The 14,762-nt window shown below is 35.9% G+C and overlaps 1 protein-coding gene across 2 annotated transcripts in view; it reads right to left on the bottom strand.

The window, feature by feature from the left end:
* KMO (kynurenine 3-monooxygenase) overlaps positions 1-2,167 on the bottom strand; it is an 87,993-nt gene extending 85,826 nt beyond the window's left edge. For both annotated transcript variants that reach the window (XM_051993513.1, XM_051993512.1), the window contains exon 1: positions 1,826-2,167. In XM_051993513.1, coding sequence (XP_051849473.1) covers positions 1,826-1,879 — 54 coding nt within the window. In that variant the 5' untranslated portion in view covers positions 1,880-2,167. The remainder of the gene's footprint in view (positions 1-1,825) is intronic.
* Between the last annotated feature and the right edge of the window lie 12,595 nt (positions 2,168-14,762).

Below are 14,762 nucleotides of genomic sequence, written 5' to 3' on the forward strand. Positions count from 1 at the left end.
GGAATGAGTTTCAGGGATCGGAGAAGGTAAATGAAATGGCCCAGAGTTAAAAAATGGAGTCTCTTGTGCAAAGAACAGAAAGGAGGCCAGTCACCACTGGATTGCTAAGTATAGTGGAAGATGGGGAAGGGGGAGTTTAAGATGTAATTAGACTGGCAAGGTGGAAAGAGTACAGGTTATAAAGGACTTTAAAAGCCAAAGAGAGGATTTTCTATTCCATTCTGAAGTCAATAGGGAGCCACTTGTGTTGATTGAATGGGGTTGGGAGAAGGCAGTGTCAAGGTCAGACTTGTATTTGTATTCCTTTGACAGCTCAGAGGAAGTTGGACTGAAGTGGGGAAAGTCTTAAAGCAGGGAAACCAATCAGTATTGTAGTAACCAAATGAGACAGAGCAATCCATGAGTGATTTATAAACTGTGAAAAGATAAAGATGTGTTCTGTCTTTTACTATGTATTCCCAAGGGTCTCCCGGCACATAGTGCTATATTGTTATAACTTTAATAGTTTGTAATTATAACACTATAATATTTCTTTCACCTATAATTCATTCATTCATTCAATAAAGACTCAAATGTCTCAGTGGATAGACTGTTGGGCCTGGGATCTGGAAGACCTAAGTTAAATCTAAGTAAAAATCTGCCCTCAGATACTTATTGTGTGACCCTGAGCAAGTCACTTAACCACTATCTGCCTTAATCCATTGGAGAAGTAAATAGCAAATCACTTCAATATCTTTGCTAAGGAAACCAACCCCATAACCAGATCACAGAAATTTGGACATGACTGACAAACACCAATAGTACATAAAGGCTTGGTTTGGAGATGGAATATGGGCTTGGGGGGCGGGGAGAGCAAATAAAAAAATTTAAATAAAACACAATTATCATTATTTAGTAGGAGTACAAGACACAAACCCTAATAATTATGATTCTACAATCCTCAAACTTCATAAATACACTAGACAGATGATAGACAAGGTCCTCTATGAAGTCCCAGAAAAGAGGTCATTGTTGAAAGATCAAATTTTCCTATGGTATTAGTTCATCATTCAAAAAACATTTATTAAGTAATTACATAAAAAAGGCACAATGATACCAACTCATATTAATATTAGAAAGCAAAGTTCCAGTGAACTTGTTAAATGAATAAACTTATTTCACAGAGGTTTATTTCAAATAATAATAATAATTTTAAAAACTTTTAAAATTCTGCTCCCCAAGTTTGACTCTCACTGAGTATTTTAAGTTGAATGAGTCAGTTTATTAATTTAGAAGATATAGGATATATCCTTATACATAAGAACTTCAAGTATTTGGAATGAATATGCCTATCAGTTTTGCCTAAAAATGATCTAATTTTATTTAAAAAATAACAAACTTGTGGTTTATTAGTTGATTGAGGTTGGTCAATCTGATAATTTTGCATAGATACCATTATTGTGTTATTTTTAGTATTAAATGGAATAGTTTGCATATCATACATGTATAGGCCCTAAATTCATATGGAAAATAAAATGTAATGTAAAAAATAGATATTCTATGATATTAATTCACTAAAACAAAAAGAAACAGCCTAAATTCTAATGGGAATTCTAAACCAAAATGTCAAAGAAGAGAGAAAAAAAGAGATCATCTTTAAATTAAAGTATTATACAATAATGCCTTATTTCTCAGTAGATCAAAAAGCAAAATTAGGAGCACTTTAACCTATGAAATAAAATCATTTTAACAGAAAAATACTAGTTTCTACAAGTGTCCAATAATAATGAAGATGATAATAAAAAGGCATAAAAAGTAATACATACAAATAGATCTAAAATCTTACCAATCCACCACCAATGACAGCTACTTTTTTCTTTTTGATGTCAGTTGAATCCATAATCACAGAAGTATTTTTCACAGTGGCAGTTCTTGAATCTCTCCTTCATTCAACAGGGGAGACTGGTTTTCCTACTCACTTGTTTCCTCAGTCTTTATATTACTGAGAGCCTCTCAGCATTTACCAGCAGTTCTAAACTCAGGGTAAGTTGGCTTCTTGTCAGGCATTAATGTCCCTTGAACTAATGTGATAGTGTTTAACTCTATCATTTCCCCATCCAGAATCACTCTAGCTCAGAAAACAACTCAACTAACCCAAACTCAAAATTTTTAGGCTTATGTAAAAGTTGACTTCCTATACAGATCTATAATGTACAGACTTTCAACACAGAACCAAATATAGAGGTTTTTCTAAAAGGAAATTTTCTTAGTTTCAGTTTTATTCATGATTCGTCATTCTAAAATTCTGAGGAACTTTCAAATGAGGTTTAGCATATAAAAGTCTGAACAGTGAATCAATTTTCTTCCACTAGGGGCCCAATCAGTTTTCATGTATTATCCTCTTTAAATAAGTATTTAGGCAATGATGATTTATGACAAGTCATTATTCAACCCCATTTATATGGATTTACTTGCAATTTAACCTGTCAGTCTCAGTTTTTTCTTCTGAAAAATAGAAATAATATAATTTATCTCACAGGTTTGTAGTAGGGATCAAATGAGATGACGTGTGAATCACTTTTCAAATATTAAAACTCTATATAAATGATATTATCAAAACCATATCAAATATCTTAGGACTACAAAGACAGACACAATATAAATTACAAAGGTAAATGCACCAGTGAATCTGAAGATAAATACTTTAAAAAACTTTTGACACATCAACATACATATCAGTATAAAAAAAAGGGTTTACATTAAGAAATTATGGTTGACTGAGAAGAAAATAATAAAAGTGAGAGCCTAAAGATTCTAGCTCTGTTGATATCTAATTAAATGACCTTTGGCAAGTCATTTAACTTCTCAGTGCTTTAATTTCCTTATTTGCAAACTGAAGAGCTTTAGACTATAACATCCATATGAATTCAACTTAGTTCAAAAATTTTGTAACTAAATATATCTAGGAAACAGAGGCACTTTAATATGAATTATATATGTACATATGTATGTATGTGTGTGTATATATATATGTATATATATATATACACACACACCACACACACATACATTATCTATAGTTTATTTTGTTAAATATTTCCAATTGTAAGTAAAAGCAATTTTTAACATTTAGTTTTTAAAATTTTCAGTTTCAAATTCTTTCCCTTCATTCCTCTCTACCCCATCTTTGAGAAGACAAGAAATTATCAATCATACATATGCATGTTGTAAAAGAAAACATATACATAAACACAAGAAAAATAAAGTTTTTTTAAGTATACTTCAGTCTATACTGAGTTTAACAATTCTCTTTCTCTGGAGGTGGATATCATTTTTTCATCATAAATCTTTTGGAATTGTCTTACATCTTTATATTGCTGAAAAGACCTATGTCTTTCACAGTTGATCATTGTCACAATATTGCTATTACAATGTTCTCCTGATTCTGTTCACTTCACTTTGCATCAGTTCATATAAATCTTCCCATTGTTTTCCTGAAATCATTCTATTCATCATTTCTTACAGCACAACACATATGGATCATAACCCACATACTGTTCAATCATTTTGATTGATGGACATTTCCTTAATTTCTAATTCTTTGCCACCAAAAAGATTTGCTATAATTGTGTGTGGGAGTGTGTGCAAAAACATCCTTAGCCCTTTTCTTTGTGATAAAGATCTAATAGTGATATTGTTGGGTCAAAGAATATGTAGTTTTAAGCCTTTGGGCAAAGTTCTATATTGTTTTCCAGAATTTGGGGATCAGTTCAAAACTCTACCAACAATGCAATAGTATGTCAATTTTTTCACATCTTTTCCAGCATTTATCATTTTCCTTTTCTGGAATGTTAACCAATCTGATAGGTATGAAGGGATGTATCAGAGTTTTAAAATTTCTATTTCTCTAGTCAGTTATGATTTTAGAACTTTTTTTTCATGGAATCAGTATCTTCCCTCAATCATCAATTAAGTAAGCATTCATATATATGTACATATATGTGTATATATAACTTTTTTTTGCTATCCATATACATTCATTTTTTAAAAAAAAACATTTCCATATGAATCATGTCGGGAGAGAAAAATCAGAACAAAAGGGGAAAAAAATGCAAGAAGAAAAAAAAAAAACAGAAGGGGGAAAAAGGAACATAGTATTCGCTGATTTACATTCAGTCTCTGGATGCAGATTACATTTTCCTTCCAAAATTTATTGGGATTGCCTTGGATCACTGAACCACTGAGAAGGACTGAGTCTATCATGGTCATCACACAATCCTGCTGTTGCTTTATGCAAAATTTTCTTGGTTCTGTTTGTTTCACTCAATATCGATTCATATAAATCTTTCCAAGTCTTTCTAAAATCAATCTGTTCATCATTTTTTATAGAACAATAATATTCTATTACTTTCATATATCATAACTTATTCAGTTATTTCCCAATCATTTTCCAATTCTTTGCCACTATTAAAAAAAAAAAAAACTTGAACAAGCATTTATTAAACATTTGGTTTTTTACCCAGAAACCTTAAATCTACTTTTTTTTTTTTAATGTGTGCTAAGCACTCTTGAACAGCTGTTTTAAATTACAAGAGTTGAGGTAGATTCCAGATTGTAATTCTTGCTAACTATATGACTTTGATAAAATCCACTATTTCTCTGAACCTCACTTTTCTCATGTCTGAAATAGGGATTTCCACGACAGCTCACCAAGTTATAATAGAAATTCAGTGGTTATCATAATGATTAACAATAGCCATACTGTAGGAAAAAAACCACAACTACTTGCATTTTTGTTTTTCTTCCCAGGTTATTTTTACCTTCTGAATCCAATTCTTCCTGTGCAACAAGAGAATTGTACAGTTCTGCATACATATATTGTATCTAAGATATACTATAACATATTTAATTAACATGTATAAGACTTCCTGCCATCTAGGGGAAGGGGTGGAGGGAGGAAAAGGAAAAGTCGGAACAGAAGTAAGTGCAAGGGATAATGTTGTAAAAAAAAAAATAATTACCCATTACTCTGTCAATAAAAAGTTATTAAAAAAAAGAAAGAAAGAAAAAACCACAACCAAAATAATAAATCACCAAAAGATTTTTCCCTTGGGAGACATATGAATATGAGATCTATTTGGTGAAATATGAGTTAAAAGAGAATTACAGAATCAAAAAATAAAAGACATTCTGAATCATATTTCTTCACTTTTTTTTCCCTGAGACAATTGGGGTAAAGTGACTTGCCCAGAGTCATACACCTAGGAAGTGTTAGGTTTCTGAGGTCACATTTGAACTCAGGTCCTCCTGAATCTTATTTCTTAAAGAAATTGTATTTTTGTTAGGAGTCTGCCCTCAATCTCTCAACAACTAAGCAGATAGTGGCTAAAAAAAAAAAAAAAAAAATCATTAGCCTCTGCAATATCATAATGAGACAAGAGAGTGAGACTTTAGTAATGGATTTTGTAGTTTAATTTAAAAAAACTATTCTTTCCTTTATTAACTAATTAATGAAGATGCAAAAAATTTAAAGTATAGTATATTTTCACAGCCAGGATTGAGCCAAAAGTCATTCTATAGTGACTCCTTGTGGTTGGTTCGTGGTACAGCTCCCTAGGAATTCTATTTCAATTATCCGCCCATGTGTTAGGATTTCAAGTCAACTTAATTTTATTAAGTATCTTTTTGAGCAATATTAAGCAAAGAATGACCACAGAGAGTACTAAGATCAAATGAAATAAATATTACTCCCAAGGAATTTATAATCTAAATGGAGTTAGGGAATTGCACACAACTATAATTTGTTGTTGTTTGGTAGTTTCTGACTCTTCATGACTCATTTGGGGTTTTCTTGGCAGAGATACTAGAGTAACTTGACATTTCCTTTTCAGATCATTGTACAAATGAAGAACTGTGGCAAAAGGGATTGAATGACTTGCCCAAAGTCTCTCAGCTATTAAGTGTCTGAGATCAAATTTGCACTCTGATCTTCCTGACTGCAGACCTGGTGCTCTGGTCAGCGCACCACTTTGCTTCCTCTCATAATGTTTGGTAGCATGTAATATCTTCAATTGGGAAGCTCAGGAAACTTATGAAGGAAGTGGCAAGTGGGTTGCATCTTTAAAAAAGACTTATAAAGGTAGAAGCTGAGAAAGGGAATAGTCAAGTCAATGCTAGGCATAGGAGACCACAGCATGAGTTAAGGTACTGGGACAGAGGAAATTACAATGAGTAGGGCTGCTGGTGGTGATCCATATACTTTTACTACTATGGGAATGAGATTAATATGAGATTAGCCTGGATACAATCTGCATCCAGGATGGATACTTGGTAGACAGAACAGCACCACTTTTTGAATATGAGTGTTACAATCAGCTACATGCATTGGGAGAATTTACACTGAGAGCAGAGACACACATTAGGAGGATCTTAATAATAGTTCAAGCAAGAGAGGATGAGGGATTGAACAATGGTGGAAACAATGGAAGTGAAAAGGATGTGATGTGTCTTAAAAGACTCAGTGTTAGAAGAAATCCTAGTCTTCTCTCTACCTGAATGAGAATTCCTTCTACAACACACCTACAAAATTGTATTCTAGTTTTCCCTACTTAAAAACCTTTAGTGAAGAAGGAAAAACAACTTGTCCCTCAGGCATCTCAGTCCACTTTAGGGGAGCCTTAATGATAGCTGACAATTAGAAATAGTTTTCAGGTTTGCAAAGCACATGACATAGAGTATCATATTTGATCTCAAGAATACAGTGAAATAAATATTTTAAATATTTTTATATCTGTATTTAATGAAAATGAGACTCAGAATAGTGTATATTTGGCCTTGGACACTTATTAAATGTGTGACTCTAGGAATACTCTGCCTCAATTTCTTCACCTGGAAAATTGGAATAATAATAGTAACTTCTCAGACAAAATCAGATCACATTTATAAAATGCTTAGCAATATGCCTGGCACATAGTAAGTGCTTAATAAATGATTATTTCATTCTTTCTTTTTTCTTTCTCCCAAGGAAAAATCAGAATTTTCAAACTCAGATGTACTAAATTCAAGTCCAAGCTGCTTTATGTTACACTGAGCTGCCTTTCTAATTATGAGAGTATTATCCCCTCTGAATCAGCTCAGTCAGGATTCTAATCAAGCACATGGGAATTTGGGGTGTGTCTATTTCTAGACATTTTTTTTTCCTGAGCCAATTGGGGTTAAGTGACTTGCCCAGGGTCACAGAACTAGGAAAGGTTAAGTGTCTGAGACCAAATTTGAACTCAGGTCTTCCTGACTTCAGGGCTGGTGCTCTCTCCACTGAGCCACTTGGCTGACCACTTCTGGATAGTTTTGATGAAGGGACTCTCATTTTGCTTCATCTCTGCTTCACATCAGGTATTCATAAGCAGATATTCTGCTTCCTCTCATCCATGATAGATCAAAAGTTCTTACTATTTCATTGGCTGCTGGACTGGAATCTTATGAATATATTGAAAAGGTAATTTCCAACCTTCAGGTCTTTCCCTTTCCACCAGTCCCAAAGTGTAAGAATGTCTCTCTGAGCTGTCCAGGGGGTCATATGGGATGATTGCATCCTTTTCATACTCATTTGCAAGCTATGAACTTATGACTTTTTAGGCAAGCCTGTGCTTAGTATGAGGCTGCTTTTTATTTGCCTTCTTTCCTTTGGTAAAGAGCCTCCTAAGACCTTAAGGAGTACCTGACATTTTCTTCCTGGGCATCCAAACATCAGGCTAGTGCCTTTTGCAGGAACAGCAACAGAAGCAGACTGGCCAAAAAGAAAATGTCACTCAGAGTGGAAGAAAAAGAAAGAAAGAGACTAGTGGAAAATATCCAATTAGCATTGATTAAGCTTCTACTCAGTGGAGATAAAATCTGAATGGACTAATTAGCAAATTAACAGCACTCACAAACTTCAACTATTCACAAATATCTCAATGTAACTTAAATATTAAAATCTCAACTGATGGTAAACATAATGAAAATTTACTAAGCTTCTGTTCTAATCATTCTACGATTTGTACTCAACATTTCATTTTCTGTTCAGGAATAAAACTATCTGATGATTCATATTGAAATGTAATGCCGGAGAAACTGAGGCAGGAGAGAGATTAAAAAGTTTTTTTTAATATTTTATTAATTGGAGAGCATAATTGACTGGCAGGACGCTCATCTCAAAGTATCCAGCAACGAATGGGAGAATCCCAAACCCTTATATACCTTTTTTACAAACAAAGAAGGGGACAGAAGCAGGAAACTTCTTCACAGACCTATTTGGTTCTGTCAGGATTGGGGGAGGCTATAAATTCTTACTAAAAGCCAAAGTCAGGATGTTTGAATAAACAGAGGTAAAGATGTCAATGAGGTATCCAGGATAGTCTTATCCTTTGGAATATTTTAGAGGGATAGAGTAAATTCTTGAGGACAGAAAGAGGTAGGGGACAGGAAGTCTGCTCGCCTTATCTGGAGTCTTTGACAATTTATAACCTTATAGCAAATGGTCCTCAGTCTTAATGGACAGGTGGGGGAAGGGGGTTACAACTAAGGGGATGAGCAGAATAGCTAAGGAAACTGAGATAGAACAATTCAGGGAAACTCAGTCAGGACTAGTGCAGGGAAACTAGTACAGGAAAACTGAGTCAGGACAATTAAAAAGAACTGTGGCACAACAGATACCTTGGAATCACTTTTAAAATGTCCTCTTGCTACAGAAAACCCTAAGACTAAAGGCAAAACCCAGAATGGTTCTGGGGAACCCGAGGTGGTGTTTGTTAATATATTAATAATCCATACAGAACCTAACTTATATGGTGGTTATGAGAATTAATGAGATTTTATATATAAATACATATTTTATACATATATGTATAATTTCACTTAATTCATTAATTTAATATATGTATAATTTTTAAAACTTCAAACAAATGTAAGTTAATATTATGTATTCGAGATTAGAGAACAGACCAGAATTCAAGAAGCTGTCTGGAAGTTGGCATAAAAATCTTACAATGATGTGATGAAGACCTGGAGTAGGGTAGGTATAGTGATAACTTATGTTTACTAACAAGCAAATGTATAGGATCAAATATTGAAGTTGACTTTAGTGGTCACATAGTTTCCACTTTTCTTTTTTACTTACTCATGATCCAATGATGTGGTTTGAGGACCAAAATGATGTGGGTTATGTAGACACCAGATAATGGCAGACATCAAAAGTTGGAGCTCAGTCATGGGAAGAATTCACAGTGGCCATTCTCTTTGGCAAAAGGGGGATTTATTTAGGGAAGAGGATACAGACAAAATGAAAAGATACAATAGAGACTGTGAATCGTAAATATGAAATAGAGTGAGAGAGCATATGAAAGGGGTTTTAATCATTAATGATGGGAAGGACATTACCTAGTGGAATTTGCCATTTACCAGAAGAAAGGAAATACCCCCATGAGGTTGGGGCACATCCTTAGTTCTGAAAAGGATATAGCATTTCAAAAGAGTTAGCTAGCTACAAGGAGGAGAAGTGGGCTTGGGAAGCATAGTGGAATTAGGAGAGATACCACATGGCATAGGGAAAGGGAAAAGGGAAAGACACCATGAGGCAGGTACCATGGTGGACTAACCCAAAGAAAGGCAACAGCCATGGGATGATCCATAGGTAGATTTTATAGGGAAAATTTAGTATCAGGGTCATGACTGGGGTTTCTGACAAGGTATAGCAAGATGAGACTGCTGGAGAGCTCTACAGAGGGTGGGTCTCAGGAGTTTGACATAACTTGTTTTCAGACTGGAAGACCTGCCCAGAGGGCGGGACCAAGGAGCTAAACTGATTTCTTATCAGAGGCTTCCTCCTGCTTGCCTGAGGGATCAATTCCTCTACTATGCACTCCTAAAGTAGAAGATCTCATCACAAGGAACTTTCATTTCCAAAGCTCTGAGCCGACATAAACAGGGTTTGACCCAACAGGCTGACCCAATGCTTACACCTGGAATTTATTATAAGAAAATCTCTAGATACATTTAGGTATGGCTAAGATTTCTCCCATTGTGAGCAAAAACAATACCTAGCATTTAGAGTAATAAATGCATATGAAGCAGGACACTATTTCACCCCAAAGAAAATGCAAAAGGCAAACTGAAGCTCAAGAGCAGATTCAGAAAACAAATCACTCAAACAGCCCATAAATATACATTTCCCAAGATAATCATTATATCTAAAGACTTGAACAAGAAATGCTCTTTTACCGTGGACTTGTATGGTCCAGTTCTCTATTTAAGGGGAGTGTTGGGAAACAGATAATGAGGTCCAAGGCCCCAGTTTCTTTAAGTCATGGTGAGTTTCAGGACTGAGATGATCCCACCTAAGTAACAAGGATGAAACTGTTTGTCCCTCGGGGCAGAGTCCCTCACTGAGGCAGAGTTGAAGGAGATTTTCTCCTTTAAGGATTTTTAGAGTTTTGAGGTCCCCTCTTCAATGGGTACTCTTCCTTATTCTACCAAGCACCTCCCTTAGAGATTTTCTCTCTGCACAAACCATGCTTTCCAGGAAATTCCCTTCTCTCTCATGGTCAAGTCTTTGAACTACTAAATTTGGGGTTTGAGCCATAAGAACCCACTCCCACCTCCATCCAAACTAATGCTCTTTAGGAAATATTCTGATTAAGAGGCCAGATTCTAGGTTGGCACTAACAAGGAGATTAGAATGCTTCCTCTTCCCCCTCTACATAAGAAGTTAAGGATTAGGCACATAATCTATAAGCTCCCCTTGTAAATTGACTTCTGCCAGGTATCGCTATGGGAAATATATCAGTGCTCCAGTTGTTGCCGTCACTCGAGCTGCGAAATCCACATGAAAAATATTTCTACTTTTGTCATAAACTTGTGTCATTAAGTTGATATAAGTTACTTTTGGGGAATGGGGCACTAGAAAAATCTACAGTAGGATACGGTTTTCTTTGTAAACTAATGCAAAGAAGCAATTCCTATTAAAAAAAAAAAAAAAAAAGAGTCTATGTTCCTGAATCTCAGCCAGACCTTAGGGGGAAGCCCTAATCCCTGGAAACCAACAAGGAACTATCAATTACTTTCTTAAGGTGATGAAGGAGAGGAGGGAAGAAAGGAGAAAAGGGGGAAAGGAAGAAGGAAGAATATATGAAAGGAGGAAGGAATGGTGAAAGAAAACACGTATTAAACATTTCTGGGGATACAAATCCAACGATATTTAAGCTACTGCAAGAAGCACTCTTCATAATCACCTTCCAATATCCTTTCCATCCTCTACCAAAAATAAATATCAAAGTTTCTTCTTCAGTACATTGGGATGAGAGGAAGTAGGGAGTGTGTGGGTCAGAAACCATTAATAAAAAAAGACTGGATAGAGCTCTAGAAGCAAAGCAAAGCAAAGTTTATTATACGTTCTGGCGAGAATCGGGCATCCCAGACAATCAGGCATCCCAGACAATCAGAAGGGAGCAGACAATCGAAGGGAGGAAGCCCCGTAGGGGGCAGGGTCAAGGCTTTTAATCCCTAACACAAATTCCCCCTCCCACCATGGACCCTCCTTATTGGCTGAGGATCTTACATTCTAAATGGGGGAACTACCCAAGAAATTGAACTTGATCAAAAAGTACAAAGTTGCCCATATTTGGTCGAAATAGGGAGGATAACAAGAAGGGGGCTTAAGTATGCCCTTAGGGGGATAATAGGGAGGAGACTTTAAGTATGTCCTTAGGAGAATAGCAGGGAGGAGACACTTTAAGTATGCCCTTGACTTAATGCTTAAAGTCCTTCAGGCCTACTCAAAATTTGAAATAGATGAAGCCTTACTTTATTTTCACAACTGTCTTGAAAGATCTCAAGCCTTATCTCGGTCAGGAGGGATGAAGATACCTGATTTGGGGCATGGTGTGAAACCCCAAAGTTAGAAGTATAGCTAGCACAGAGAATGAAAGATTGCTGATGGGCATGGAGTCTTTTGCAGAATCACAGAATCTCGGAGTTGGAAGGAAACTCAGAATCCATTTAATTTGCACCATATTTCAACAAAAATCCCTACTTAGTCAGAGATAGATCTCCTTGTTGTGTGTAATGACCACATATTTAAAATCAGCCGGAGTCAGGGATTCAGGTTAAGGGAAAAATCTTCAATATTTATTGAAGTGAAGAGGAATAAAAATTGCAATAGCAAATATAGGCAAGAAAGGTTGCGACAGCAATATGGACAGTTGCGACAGGAAGCCAGCTAACAGAGAGAGATGTGAGCTGAGCAAACCGTGGCAAGGCAATCCCAATAGTCTCTCCTTCCCTTTCCTTTTCCACTCCCCTGCCTCCACCCACCAAAATCGTCATTTCCTATACAACACATCAGGACTTGCACAAAGAGTGGGTGGGGGCCATTCTTTCTCCAAGCTTATATATTAATAGAGTATGGTCCAATTACTATTTAGCCTCATGTGCTTGGGACCTCAGTGCATCAACTCAAGCCTCAGCCCATTACATCTCCCGCTTTCTTTTGTTTTAGAACACAGGGGATCATGCCATCCCTGACTCCTCAGGGAGGTCAGAGCCCCCAAGGGGAGGTGATCACGACCCCCCTGACATCTCAGGAAGGGAGATGAAAAGCACCAAAGGGAAGTGGGGGTTGCTAGCAGGTTTCTGGGCTCAAGGGTCTTATTATGCACAAACCCATCAGCATGGGAACACATAGCACATAGCACATAGCAACAACACAGAGGCTATTAGTGATGACTCTCCCCACAGTCAGTGCAGGCTTGATGTGGTGTAACAAACATGAATTATACACCCAAGTAACGGTATAACAAACAATATAAATCAACATTGTGTTGTAAAAGATTGCCAGAAGTCCTAGAAGGAGAGTATGTAAATAGCAGTCAACACATACACCTTCTTCAGCAGCCAAGAGATAGTACAAAACCAGTCTATTGTCCATTGCTTCACATATCAGGGAATCCAATCATCCCCCCAAGTTTTTGAAGTCCAGCAAAAGTCTTTTTATGTCCTAGGGAATCCAATGATTGCAGTGGATTTTGAAGTCCTGTAACAGTCTTATCATTTCTCAGAAAATCCAATGATTCCTGAGGACTTTCAAGTCTTATGTCTCAAAGAATCCGACGATTCCTGAGGGATTTAAAGTCCTACAACAATCTAATGTCTCAGAGAATCCAATGATTTCTGAGGGTTTTGAAGTCCAATGATTTTCTCTGTCCATGAGTCAAACGCCATAACTGCCACACGCTTTCAATGATGAGCACAATCAGCAACAGAACCACCCGATGTTTCTTGGGTTTTCTCCTTCATTTCAAGGGTCTGCTCTGTCTCTCTGCGATGGACAAGGCGAATACGGCTCGTTGGCACCCATCTGATTCCTTCTCCACCTGTAGAGATACAAGCAAACCCTCTTCCCCAAGCAGTTAGCCTATCTGGTCCCTTCCATTCACCACTTTCTGGGTCTCTCCACATCACCTGGCGATTGTCTAAAGATAGTGGAGCTGCTCGCACTGGACACTGCCCTTCTGGTGGGTTATAAAATCGTCATTTCCTATACAACACATCAGGACTTGCACAAAGAGTGGGCAGGGGCCATTCTTTCTCCAAGCTTATATATTAATAGAGTATGGTCCAATTACTATTTAGCCTCATGTGCTTGGGACCTCAGTGCATCAACTCAAGCCTCAGCCCATTACAGTTGTGAGGATCAAATAATATTTACAAAGCATTTAGCACCATTCTTGACACAAAGTAGGCACTTAATGTTTATTTCCTTATTTCCTTTCCCACTAAATAGCTAACAAATAGTATCTATATTTAAAGCTTATCCAACTTGGAATCCTTCCTTTTTATTTTGTATACCATTGGTATAAATTTAAAAAATTTAGTGAGTTATAGGACCAATGAAATATTTAGAAAATAAATTAATTCTATCAAACATTCAAAGAACAATTAATTCCAATATTGCACAATTGTACAAATAATATTGATTGTAATTACAGGAAAAGAAATATCTTTTCAAATATCACTCTAGGATACAAATATGTATTTGACTATAAACCAACATTCTAATAAAATTGTTGCAAAAATGTTAAATAAATATTGACAAAATAAATACTTTATGACAAAGTATTAAATATTATACACTATTACCCGGTTGGATTTGTACTAGGAACATAGGGTTGATTCAACATAAAAAGGCTATAAATTAAGTAAATCATGTTAATAATATAAATGTGAAAATTACAGAATTATGTCAATCAATAGATAATGAAAAACTTTTGACAAAATCCAACGTGTGTTTCTGTTAAAAAAAAAAAAAACACCTCCTCAAAACAACAAAACAAAAACAAAAACAAAAAGCAACACTGGAAAACATTGGAACAAGTGGACCTTTCCTTAATATATAATATCTCTCTAAAACCAAGAGCAAATATCACATATAAATGAAAAAAAGTTAGAAGACTTTCCAATAAGATAAGATGTAAAAAAAGGATGACCAATATCACCACTACTATTTAACACAGTCCTAGAAATCTTTGTGTGGGACAAAGATGACCAACTCAAATAAATAAATTAGGGAGATTTCTCAAGGCAAAAACAGAAAGAAATTTTATTATGTTCTCTCGAGAAAGGGTGTCTCCCTTCCAATAAGCAGTTAGGCAAAGAGAGCAAGGCCCAGTTAACAGAAAGGATTATACAGGGGCCTGGTTAACACTCCCTATAGGTTGGATCTTTACCCTGATTAGCCAGGACAAATGATC

Source organism: Antechinus flavipes, chromosome 4 (assembly GCF_016432865.1).
Source record: "Antechinus flavipes isolate AdamAnt ecotype Samford, QLD, Australia chromosome 4, AdamAnt_v2, whole genome shotgun sequence".
Taxonomy (NCBI): Eukaryota; Metazoa; Chordata; class Mammalia; order Dasyuromorphia; family Dasyuridae; genus Antechinus; species Antechinus flavipes.